The sequence below is a fragment of the Lygodium microphyllum genome, chromosome 20, assembly GCF_053477565.2.
Source record: "Lygodium microphyllum isolate KBCC chromosome 20, Lygodium_microphyllum_v1.1.10, whole genome shotgun sequence".
NCBI classification, from domain to species: Eukaryota; Viridiplantae; Streptophyta; class Polypodiopsida; order Schizaeales; family Lygodiaceae; genus Lygodium; species Lygodium microphyllum.
In genome coordinates, this window is record NC_141154.1 from 132,658,423 (window position 1) to 132,671,193 (window position 12,771).

General features: G+C 38.0%; 1 protein-coding gene across 6 annotated transcripts; it reads right to left on the bottom strand.

Moving 5' to 3' along the window:
- Window positions 1-860: 860 nt before the first annotated feature.
- Window positions 861-12,487, bottom strand: LOC148019415 (putative 3-beta-hydroxysteroid-Delta(8),Delta(7)-isomerase). 6 transcript variants are annotated; one of them, XM_087661057.1, is made up of 5 exons: window positions 12,271-12,487; window positions 11,961-12,140; window positions 10,224-10,370; window positions 10,002-10,110; window positions 1,302-7,540 (listed from the first exon to the last, which is right to left on the bottom strand). In XM_087661057.1, the coding sequence occupies exons 2-5, from the start codon at window positions 12,100-12,102 to the stop codon at window positions 7,282-7,284; spliced, it is 657 nt and encodes a 218-aa protein (XP_087517183.1). In that variant the 5' UTR covers window positions 12,103-12,140; window positions 12,271-12,487; the 3' UTR covers window positions 1,302-7,281. The 6 variants fall into 6 exon arrangements, with proteins under 6 accessions (XP_087517187.1, XP_087517183.1, XP_087517182.1 ...); XM_087661061.1 differs by lacking the exon at window positions 1,302-7,540 and adding an exon at window positions 861-1,291 and having other exon boundaries at window positions 11,961-12,482; XM_087661056.1 differs by having other exon boundaries at window positions 11,961-12,485.
- Window positions 12,488-12,771: the final 284 nt, after the last annotated feature.

Consider the following 12,771-nt stretch of genomic DNA (forward strand, 5'->3'; position numbering starts at 1 on the left):
AAACTCATTCTTGTAAGCATCGTTGTGGTGCAATTATCATAGTAATGCCAGCTTCTTCTAATGGTTTTAACGATGTATATTGTAAAGAACACTTTGTCCACCAACTTCCAGTGGATTGCTAATTGGAAAATGAACAGAAAGTTGTCAATGTCCCACGTATCTTGCTATTGAGCATCCACGAACAGATCCCAACTCTTTTCCTTCTTGTTCTCATGAATTTCCACTGACCACAACTCCTAAATCTTTTTCACATTTTTCACTTAATGATGTCTGGAAACTCTTTAATGAATGCTTAATCTTTCATGGATGGTCATTCTCTCTATTTTTTGCACTTAAGTTTGCTCCCAAACAATTTATCACCAAGATGCACGTCTATGTTGCTTCAACAGGGAGAGGAAATAGTCCACCACATAGAGCCTACATCATGATGGTAATATGTTTCCACCATTGTGGAATGAAATTCTTATAGAAAGTGGCTTTGGGCAATGAGAATCTCCAATTCTTCACTGGTTGAAGGAGCTTTGCAAGCATCCATTGAATTCTTCTCCTCTCAATAATGTCATTTCCTTCATTTTCAGCCCCTTCTGATGCTTGTTGATGGCAATATTCCTTGATTGCGCATCAAAAACATGAAGCCCCAAAATGAACACCAAGCAAATGGGAAATCTACTGTAAGAAAATCTATCTTGTATCATCAACAAACATATTTCTCATATTTTATATGATTATAATAAAGAAAAACAACACTAAAAACAAAAAATCTTCATGCAACTTCATAGAGACAATTCTCCCATGGCTTTAACTTGAATAAAATTGATTATACTCTTCATATTCTTTATAGAATTTATCAAGAAACTACAAAGACACAAGAAAATACACCACTTTGAATAAAAATCATCACATAGTATTCTTCTTTAAAGGTTCCATAGCTTTCTCTCACAATCTCTCACTCATAGATACATTGTTTTGCATAGATTTGGCTCTCTCTCTCTCTCTCTCTCTCTCTCTCTCTCTCTCTCTCTCTCTCTCTCATACATGCTCTCTCTCAATAGTACAATGAGATAATCATGAATACTCATCCATAACTCCTCTTTGGTTGTGTATACCCCTCCCAAGAGGTATGTCTACTATGAAAGGTTACCATGACCACTATAGTGTCCCTTGAGAGCTCACTATTGTCACTCACACTTCAATCTTTACTTCAAGTCTTCACATCAGCTACTTCTTCCACTTCTTTGAGCTATTTTGAACTTGTATTCATCTCTTCCCAAGATTGGAGAACTTCCTCAAGCTTCACATTCATCCCATATCACACTTACAGAGGTATACAGAATAAAACAAAACAAAAACAAAGGCTCTACAGACTATCAACAAAGGGCTAATAGAAGGCATTGAAAAGTCTTTAGCTCAACTTAAATAATTTAAAACCATCAAGAATCAATCAATAAACTTCCAAACACTCTCAAAATTCATCAATCATCATTCTAACCCCTCATACAAAAGAAAACATAGCAAAACAGAAGCTCAACAGACCCAAGCAGAACTAATCAGACACTATCAGAACATCAACATAACATGTCAAAATATCATATCTCTACTATAAAACATCATGAGTTTCCAAAACCTAATTAACCTTAACCAAAACACTCCAAACACTTCCAAAACAACTATTCATCATACAAAATCCATCAAAAATCAACCATTTTGTCCACAAAAACAACAAAAATCAATCAAAAAATCAAGTCATCTCAATCCTCAACATGTAATGCGAATTACAAGTTTGCCTATCATAAAGACAGTAATCACATGAATCAAAACAAGAATAAGATGAAAGATATTGCAAACATGTCAGTGCTTTCATTCCTTTTAAATACATCAGTCTAAGGCAATGATACCATAAAGATGCATGTGGAAGATCAATCACAGCCAATATATTCTTAATAGACCTAGAAATAAGCAAAGGGTAGAGACTACCATCCGTGACATCTCTAGTAAAAACAAGACTGCCATGGGTAATCTTTCATGAAGAATCATCAAAAGATACGTGGCATCTATCATCATCCAATTTTCCAATTGAAGTAAGCCTTTTTATCAAAGTTGAGACATGATATATATCATGAAGTACAAAAGGAGCACCAATATCAAAATTTTAGTCTAATATCACATATGCCAATGATATCTAATGCAACGTCATCTCCTAATCTAATAGAACTTGTAACTATACGATAACTATGAAACCAATGGTGATGCAGGGTAACATGGAATCAGGCCCCTAAATCAAGAAGCCAACATTGAGAGTAAGCTGACGGTGCATCGATCAACTAAGTAGCATCAAGAGATAAAGCTATAATAATGTAGCCATCAAATATACTCTAATGCATTTATTTCCTCTATATTCACACTAGACTTGGGTACAATCTTTATGGACTTTGCATTTTCTTGTACTTTCCCCTTGCCTTTCTCATTGCACCTATCATTGCATATTCTATGGCATCGGGTCTAATGTGACTCTACTTTCCACAATAATGGCATGTCAAAGAGGACTTATGACTGTATGACTTACTATGAGACTACCCATGAGACTAAGACTTACCCCTATTGGATCTACCAAATACACAACGGACAGGTCTAACAACAATGATGCTTAGTATATAATCAATATGCATGTATATATTACTAACAAGCTACTGATAGAGGTAAGTAGTACTGGTGTCCAAAGTATACAAAGTCAAATCAACCCACAAGTGAAAGTAATTACATCAAGTACCATACATGAGACCATAGATATAAGTTAGACGAGTCCCACTATCTCAAAGAACCAAGCTCTATCGAGTAAATACAAGTATCTCCCACTGCAAGCAAATCCAAAATGCAAAGTAAGCAAATAGCTCAAGACAAGAGTGGCATGGAAAACGAGAAGCCCAAGTGCATCATAAATACATTTGGGAATATATATATCCAATATGCCTTCAACATGTAAGTGAATAATCATTGAAGCAATTTTCCAAAGCTAAAGTACCATCAAGTGTAGATTAAATCCAAGTCTCAAACATGTCATAAGCATATTTAGGCCCAACATTAGTGCCAAGCATCAGCACATACATATGGCATACCCAAATAGCAAGAAGACATAATAGATATAAACCTTCTTAGTTAAAATGCTTGTTATCCACACTGTATACATCAATAAAACATTGTCAAAGCTGAGCTATGTAAGCTCAATACATCCCAAATAGCACCTCAATATATCCACTTACGATCCCAACACCAATACATGAGTATATGAGCATTAATGAAGCTCAAATAGTGAGGAGATGGTTGTTCCAAACCTATACATGTATTATAGCAATGACAAACCAATACCACTTAAAATCAAGTCTCAAGATCAATCCACCAATGTCAAGATAAGTACCAAAGTACTTTCCCGATTGCCAAGAGCTCCAGCAACTACTATAGGTGAGGTGGTCAATGTAGAGAACAACGATTGGACAGCCAAGTGCAAATCACACTGGTGTTGTTGATGAGCCTGCTACCAAAGCTAAACATAATGACCATCAAGAAGCACTCAACAATGCTTCAATGGAGCCTCTTGAAGGCCTTTGACAAGTGGGGATAAGCCTTAAGTTGAGACCCAATGCATACATTGGGAAGAAGAGACAATGACTACCATGAAACCTTGACCCGCTTCTTGAAGGCCTAAAGTAAGGATAGATGAAGCTCCTCAAATATCTACTCTAATGCCAATTGAAAGGAGAGAAGGCGGCGAAAGTAGAAGCGGAAACAAGAAGAACTAGTGTGTGGAAACTCCAACAGTCACAACAATTGACATGCCTTTCCTTATTGTATTTGTCACTAAAATAATCAAGAATAAAGTGACAAATGGACATCCACCACCTATAGTGTACACATCTATCAGTTTGTATACAAGTTAATGTAGGTGGCTAGTAACAGCCAGTCTTTAACCCCCAGCACAATCAGCCTACAATATTTCCAAGGTTTTCTATATAACAATCATCAAATGTGAACCAAATTCACAATCTCTATTCTGTAGAAATTACATGGCACAGCAAACATAATCTAAGCAAGGAGTAGAGAACACACATTAAATATGAAAAGAATAGAGATTGCTTTAATTTCAAACAAACTGATACAAAGATGGCTCTCTCCACCCATACACTTCCATTGTGAAGCTTAAATGGCCATCCAAACATATGATAGGAAAAGAGCTTAAGGGTAGCTAGAAGACCTCTTACTAGGGGAAAGATAAATTGATGATGGCTTTAGAGGGGTCTTCCTTTATAGCACGGGAAGATAGTCTAGTCGACATGTTCGACCATATTATGAATCTTCCCTACTCAGCTAGAGAATATTCTAGAAAATATTCCATTTACCATCAGGCCAGGGGTGCTATTCCCGGATCCTCATCAAGAGGCCAGCTCCACTTCTATGGTCCTTAAGCCCCAAAATAGAAGTCCCTCATAACTCCCACACCCTGCAACTTGATACATTGTGCCTCAAGTTACTACCAACATAACTAATTTATCTAACCCAAAGGCTACATCCACAGAGGTCACATTTTTACCATCTGATTACATAGGCCTCATCTGATGTACACATCAAGATCCAATCGTTGTGCTCACACATGGCTTCTTCTCATAATGGGACCTTACAACTTTGAGCACCATGGATCATTGGTGACACCTTACAAGGGTGGGGCATTGAGCATATCTGACGTATTCCACCATCTCATCAACAAAAATCAAGTTCTTAGTCACATTGGTACATACAACATATCGACTAAGTGCTTTGTTATCATTCTATATACTCAAGGAAACATTTCTAATGTGAGAAATGGAATAGGTTATATCATCCCCAATCTCCACATAACTTGGAGACTCTGAATTGCATCTCTAAATTAGTCTCCATGAGAAGTCATATGGTTAGAGGAACCTAAGTTTACATACTATACATCATTCTTAAATAAACCATCAACAATCTCATAATATTCATAAAATATTATATGGCAAAGAGCTACTCACTTTTATCATCATTGTTTTTGCTAGTGGAAGCACAATTACCTTGCAAATTTTTTTCATTTTCAATTTCAAACTTCCTTTTGAAGTTGTTAGAGATGCAACTTTTCTCATCATAATGCTAATGTTCCCTACTACTACCAAAATGTTATTGTTGTTAGTTAAAACTTGCAACTTTTCCTCTTTGGCTCTCCTTTTCTCAGGACTATCCTGCCCTATGTTGTTGTGTATTATAACATTGACCATGACTACCACCTTGGCCTTAATCACAACCTCTACCTTTGCTAATAGAGTAAAACACTTATTCAAGCTTTCATTTACTTTGAGAATAAAAGGAATCCAAACTAAGATTTTTCTCCTCTAATATCAATATAGAGATCAAATGTGCAAAGTTAGGGATATCATCACTAGTATTCAAAGATGACCTTAAGCTCTTATGCTCATCTCCAAGAGTATCTAAACATACTCAGACCGTCATCATCGTCAATTGCTACACTAGTAATAAAGAGCTTCCACAATACTTTTGATCATCCATGTATAGTTATTGATGGATGAATTCCCATTTTAAACTTCATTTAGCTTCAAGTTGTTAAGGTGCAGCTTTCTAATCTTTATGTTTACCTCAAAGAGCCTTGCTAGATTTTTCCATGCAATAGCAAGTGTTTCAATTTTTTGTAAATCACCCATCATACATTAATTTACTCTATGTCTACTCCTAGTGCTTTTTATTGTTTATCTACTTTGCAATAGAATTTCACAAAAAGACTTCAAGTGCCATTATCATATCTCCTTCAATATAATTTCAAACACCTTTGCCATCTTGACTCAACTTGAGTGGTTTGCTACTTCATGACTTCTCTCATTGAGTTACCATCTATAACTCAAAACATCATTACCTATCTTTCATAAGGTTTGGGCAAAAACTAATTTGAATAGAATTGTACAAAACTAGTTCTTTTCAAAAATGGTTTAATTAAGCATCAAGGATAAGGGTTTTAGGGAAGACCTTAAGTTAATGTAGCTATGAACAATTGTGCATTTTCTAGGGACTTCTCAACATGACCAAGCCCGAAGGATAGATTTAATGACAATGATTGGCAAAAGTATCCCCTCACAACAAACATCTAGATTGATGAGCTTCAAGCTCTACAAAGTAAGCACAAATGACTCTCTCTCACGCCTCTCATCTTTGTCTCGCGTGCTTTGGGCACAAGCAACCCTTGAGTTTATCATGGATCTATGCTTCTCTTGTAACCAAGCCCCTTGCTTTACACAATGATAACCTCCTAATTGAACCAAAATGAGAGAGTGGATAGATGGAATAGATATCCCTTGATATTCTCTTTGAACAATGACCTCTTCATCAAGGGCTACTCCACACCCTTTGCAAGTCTTCAATATCCAATCTTTAATTTACTTAGGAACAATACCATCATAGCTCTGAACCTCCTGAACTTCCTATGTAACAATGAATACTCCTACAACCTCAAGAAAGAGGCTATGATACCATGTTACAAAATATAATTTAAGAAGATAAGAATGTACTATGAGGGAAAGAAGGAAAACATGTAGGAAATCATGATAGCATAAAAGGCTTGATTGATAGGTGAGCCAAGTGCATCATTTTATAGCTTTTTAGGTATAACAATTTGTCATACATTGATGTGTCTTTAGTACTAACTCTAGCACCATAGAATCTCAACATCCTCTATAACACATCAGAGCACTTACTAAGCATTTGTAAAACTTATTTCGAATTTACCAAAACTAACAAAAGAGAAAACCAATCCTACATGGCATGCAATGAATGCATCGCAAGCCTTCTTTATTATCTCTTTTTTTCTTTACTTTTCTCTAAAGATTATTTTTATAATAGATTCTCCTCTCTCTAGTCTCTCTCCCATGTGAGCCACCTAAGAAGCAATGATTCAATTAAGTGCACCACCTATGGCTCTCTATTTTTTTATTAGATTCATCTCTCTCTCTCTCTCTCTCTCTCGTATATTGCGTGTAATCAAAGCATTCCAAATGTTGTTTTACTATCCCTTTATTTTTTTGTTTTTCTTTTATTTATGATGGGTTTTTGAGTCTATCCTTAACTTTTAAATAATATGTGTAAGCCATGACCACTTCAAACATTGCATATGTGAAGAAAGACAAAAAGGTTGCAAACACATATTCAATCATAATCAAATTGGTTCTTCATTCTCTCTTCAATATTCAAGTCCACCTATAATCTCCTTATTTCTCAATGTCTCTTTAGTTTTTCAAATTCAAAAACTTCACATATTTTTCTCCATGATCTCAAGACAATAGGTAAAGGAATGGCAATTCCATAGAGGGAGTTCAAAAGTGCATAGTATCCCCAAAAGTAGAATGGTTCAGATGCATAGATATTGCCATCTAACCATGCTGTGAAGAAATAGATATAAGCACACAAGATGTCCGCAAAACAAAGTAGCAACAACAAGGGATGTGTGTAACTCTTTCTTGCAATAATGCCATAACTAGCATAACAAAAAAAAATTTATAATTTGAGCGCTCTCTCTCTCTCTCTCTCTCTCTCTCTCTCTCTCTCTCTCTCTCTCTCTCTCAATCAATCAATTGCCATGATCCCATTTTCCCAAAGCCAATATAATTTGCAAATTCATGGTACTATATGAAGGCATTGGGCCCATAAACTAGGTGCCTTGTTCCATCAAGCAAGCAACCTCCAATGGAGCTATTCAAAACAACAAAATAGAACAAAGTTCACAAAAGACAATATTGACATGAGTTTCATGTAAAGAGACATTCTGCTAAGATATAACATCACACCAGACCCTATGTTCAATACAGTTTGAATATCAATGAGGATAGGAGCTCATTATGGAGTTTTAAGCTATAGTATCAACTTTCACCAAATCTTTGAGGCATGATCATCTAGAGATTGGACATATCAAGTGCAACACTACGGGTGGGAAAATTGCCATCTCTCCTACAACTTACCACTATAGGTACAATATTTTAAGGCTCGCAAATGAGAATCCATAATCTACATCTTGAATTGGTAGGAACATCCTAATTAAGCACCATTAGGAGTCTAGTAGTAAATTAGATTACTAGGAGATAACATATTAGAACTCCACGTTTCACATGAAAGTATTGGGTAACAATGCAAGACCCAGATGGAAAGTTTTTGACGCTCAAAGCATAAAAACTCAAAAAGTTATACAAATCGTGAAAACAGGGATCAATAAACATATATTAAGCATAAAGAAAATGTTACAACTAATCCACATAACATTCTTAATCTATAAAAAGTAATCTTGCATACTGCCACACTTCAAGCTCATAGAATATGTTTACTATCAAGTACAATACTAACCACCACTTGACATCCCATAATCTTGGACCATCACTATCCAAAGCTTCAACTAGAAATCATGATTTTGGTACCACTCAATACTAGTAGATGTGGTCTTCCACCAAGAAAGCTAGCAAAGGATAAGGATCCCAAAGGCAAGAGGACGTTAGCTTATATAGGCCATCAATTGCAATCGGAGGCACCTAATTTTCTATTCAACTAGGATATTGTTTGATTCTATTATTTTGTCACATGGATATAGAAGTGTTTCCTTATCTCTCTCTTGGTGTCTGATCTATATCCTATAGTCTAAATCATTGGTTTCTCTTTTGTGTAGATCAACTTTAAGGAATATATGTGCAAGTTTTTGTCTCCCCAAGCTAGTATATACCCAAAAGTGTGCACTTTACCATTGCTTTACAAGGGTGCACTTTATGAGCTACTAAACTGTTTGACAAGGGTGCATTTTTGCATGCACAACTCAAAAATGCATATATTTAGTAGTTTTCACTTTTGTACAAAGTATGCCCTTTTGGTTTGTAAAGGTCTTATCCCCAAGTCCATAGCCAAATTTAAAAAGGGCATGCCCACACTTTGGGCAAGGGTTGGGCATTTGTCACTCAATGTGTAAACACCCTCATTTGAGGGGCTACTCAATAACATTTGCCCCCTATCAACAAAGTTAAAGTCTATGCAATCTATCTACATGTTGCCTTGCATAGTTGCACTATTGCCATTGCTTTTGCAAGTCCATTGTACCTACATGTGGAAATGTTCTAATACCCCTGAGACAGAGAGAGAGAGAGAGAGATGGACAATAAAGTAGAATAAGAAGTTTAGTAAGAGAAGTATATTATTAAAGTTATTAATGAAATCAAAGATGACACACTCATTAGATTATCATTGACCTACACTAAATGCTTTACGCATTCGACCATATATTACAAAGATGACACATACATTAGATTTATCATTGACCTACACTAAATGCTTTACGCATTCAACCATACAGTTATTTGATACTATTGTGATTTTATCCTTTAAGCATGAAATGCAAAGAGTTTTGACAGAAGGTATACTAGGCGTTCCCCATACTAAACCCTAAGGCCTTACCATGGGTAGGCCGAAACAGCGAAGAGAGAAAACTAGCCATGAGAAAACCTGCAGGCCATCAGTGAGCCTACCTGTCTGACAATGATACCCCTGTTGGACTGCTATCCAAGGATAATGTATGCCTGGAAGTTATCAGGTCTATGTGCCCACTTCTGCTTTTTTCAATCCTCAAAGTTCTGTTCTTTCTAAAGGAAATGCCTACCATCGTTGCCTGCTCACCTGACATGGCTACTTGTGATTGAGCGTGTTGCAATAGAAATGAGTGCTTCCTTCCTAGAGCAGCTCATTGCTGCTGAGATTGTAGTTATGATAAGTCTACATGCACTGGTCACTGTGCAGAGGATACTTGCAGGCCCATCATTCTGGGTTACCATAGAACCACAGCATCTAAGCTTGCAGTGTGCCAATCATAGCAACCTGCCCTAGACAGCTACAGGTCAGATAGCACTACTTTCCCACACTAAAGGGCCACCAGAAAATAAAACTAATCCAGTTAACAACGCACATACATTGCTAGAAGAGAAGCCATTCCACAACCCAAAGATAAGATGCTCTCAACTGCCACAACTGTAGAATCTCTTGCAACATATCTGGAATCAGCCTTGCTATACAATTTCCCTGTACAATAGCAATACAAAATCATCATTGGCCGTGAAGGCATCTCAAAAGTAGAGAAAACAAGAAGAAGACTACTGGCATGAAGTGCACAGGTGTGGATGTAGGTTACTTACAAATTTCAGCTAAAAGCATGGGTGAGTTAGTCTGATAAAAGTTTGGAACAAACATGAAATACGCTTCAACAACCAAATGAGTGAACCCAGTAATGGCCAACCAACAGATAAGAAGCCTATCAATGGCCAACAAGTGTTTAGCCCTGCCTGCAAAACAAAAAAAATGATAGCATGAATTGGTAAACAATACTTTAGTTCCAAAGTAGTGAAAGTTGTGATAGTCTTTCATAGCAACTGACTAGTCTGCTTGACAGTGGCCAACTTCCTAGAAAGTTATCAAACAATAGGACATATGTTACACAACAACTAACAACACTTATATTTCACCATGAAGATCTTGACAACTCTTTATTCATCATGCTGGCAGTTGCATGAATTCAGTGCCTCAGATAGCATTGTTTTTACGTAGTATGTATCATAAGGAGATATCATGCACATAATCACGGTCCGAAGCAGAAACGGCAAGCCAGCCATATTCGAGACAGAGAAGCCTATAAAAGTTCAGGCATAGTCCTGAAGGGAAAGATTCTCACCAAGCTACAACATTTTTCTTGAATCACACCAAGGCAACAGTTTCTGTCAAATTTTCTGGCATCTTATGGCAGAACAACACAGAAACAAGACTTCTGTGACATCTTTATCAATAAAGGTAGTCCCCTGCAAATTAAGATGGAGTTCCCAAAAAAGGTGGCATATTTGCAGTCACGCATATTCATGTTATCGCAAACCATGCCTGTTTGGGCTTTAAATTGAGGCAATTTTCCAAGGGTAGCATCTTCTAACCTGACACCTGTTTTATGAACATTCACCCTTCAGGCCCGTAACGGTCCTTAGATCATCACATGCCATGTCAATTACGTACAGTGTGCACAGAGTGGGCAATGCCTTTAGGCTCACAGCACAAACAGCTCTTCGTTCTGTGTCTGAGACTGAAGTACAATCCGATCAAGCATGTCTGGGCAATCTTGCCAAGCCTTCATGCTTCCCCTTGTCTACTAACAGTGTACCCTTGCTGCTATGTTGGAAGTTGGCCAGGTTTCATGCATTCACTTATCTTGATGAATCGTGTCTCCACATGTTACATGGGAACTTCAACAACGTCGATACACAATCTGAAAATGACAGATTAGCGCTCCCATAGGGGTTGTCATGCTACCACAGAAATAAAGCAAAGTCCAGCACTACAAACTCCATTGGAGGAGATATGCAACTGCAATGGTTTGGCAATGCAAGCAATTTGATTGCATTGGTTTTTCCTGGGAAATCCAGGAGGAGAATGAATGCAAAAGAATGATTTATGGAAGCTAGGAACTTTTGATTTGTGCAGCATCCTTCCGGGGCAGGGGCAAAAATAACTGATTTCCCCTTGCTTTTCCATATAGTTTAGTGTTCAATGTCAACCGGCAGTGCCCTGCCCCTAATGGCACCTAGCTAGGTATGCAATCCCTCCATCGCAAAAGCCCGAGATGTTGTCATAATTCACAGTGTGGCATTATAGTGGGAGTTCGACTAAAACTTCTTGTTAAGCAAAGAAAAATCTCTCTGCCCCCAACCACGCCTAGCTAGATACGAACTCTGTCCCTCGTCCCCCGCAGAAGCCCATGATGTTGTCGTACTTCACAATATGGAATTATAGTCATAGTGGCAATTTGTCTAAAACCTCTTGTGAAGCAAATCAGATAGACATGTATACTACTGGTGCACTGGTCTCTCATCATACAGCAAACATAGGGTTACCTGTGAGGCACCAAAGGAGTATGCAGAGTGCCAAGGCAATCGATCCATACGAGGAGCAAATCTGTCCACTGGAAAGGAAGTTAGGCACATAACCAGGAAGCACGAGGCTCTGAGGAGCATAAGGGTGATGCTGAGGTGACATTGTGTTTCTCTCTCAGAGAGACGAACTGCAAGTGGGAGCTTCTTGGGAGAGCCAGTATATAATAAGATAATCAGGGATATGGCAGGTACACGGGCAGGACAGACATTTCGAAACAGAAAGAGAGAAGAGAGCCTTCTTATCTCATCTCATCTCATTATTATGACCTACCGGGAGCAGGAGCTCCGTCACGATGCTGCGACCGGCATGGCTGTCATTGAGAACCTACGAGCCATGAATACTGCTGGGCGCAAGGGCTTTAAATGCCGGATTGTCTGCCGGCCCCTCCATCACCCGTGCTTGATAAAATCCGACCACAGAAGCCCAACCACCTGCTTGACGCCAACCTCTCTTCCACTCAGATATTTATAGGCGAGGCGCCTCTCATTCACGTTGAACTTTGAACTTTGATTGTACCCACACCGACGGAATAATGTATTATGTATCCTTAGCCAAGTATGGCCACACCCATGCTTCACCCAAATATGGCCATACCCTCTTACACAAAAGGATTCCCTCTTTGCTCTCTCCCCCCCCCCCAAACTTACCAAAGAACTTTGGATACATTGAATCCGAGACACGGCCACACACTTCGGACTCGCCAAACGCATAGCACATGTCACATGTACAAGCAATGCCTAGTATTGATCCCAACTAACATAAGCAATCATC

What these genes read in the sequence shown, in the direction of transcription:
- LOC148019415 (XM_087661057.1), bottom strand. Translation starts at nt 12,102, where the DNA reads ATGTCACCTCAGCATCACCCTTATGCTCCTCAGAGCCTCGTGCTTCCT. An exon ending in CATGCTTTTAGCTGAAATTT is followed by an intron (nt 10,111 to 10,223) that starts GTAAGTAACCTA and finishes GCTATTGTACAG; the next exon opens with GGAAATTGTATAGCAAGGCT. An exon ending in ATGGCTTCTCTTCTAGCAAT is followed by an intron (nt 7,541 to 10,001) that starts GTATGTGCGTTG and finishes TTGTTATGCTAG; the next exon opens with TTATGGCATTATTGCAAGAA.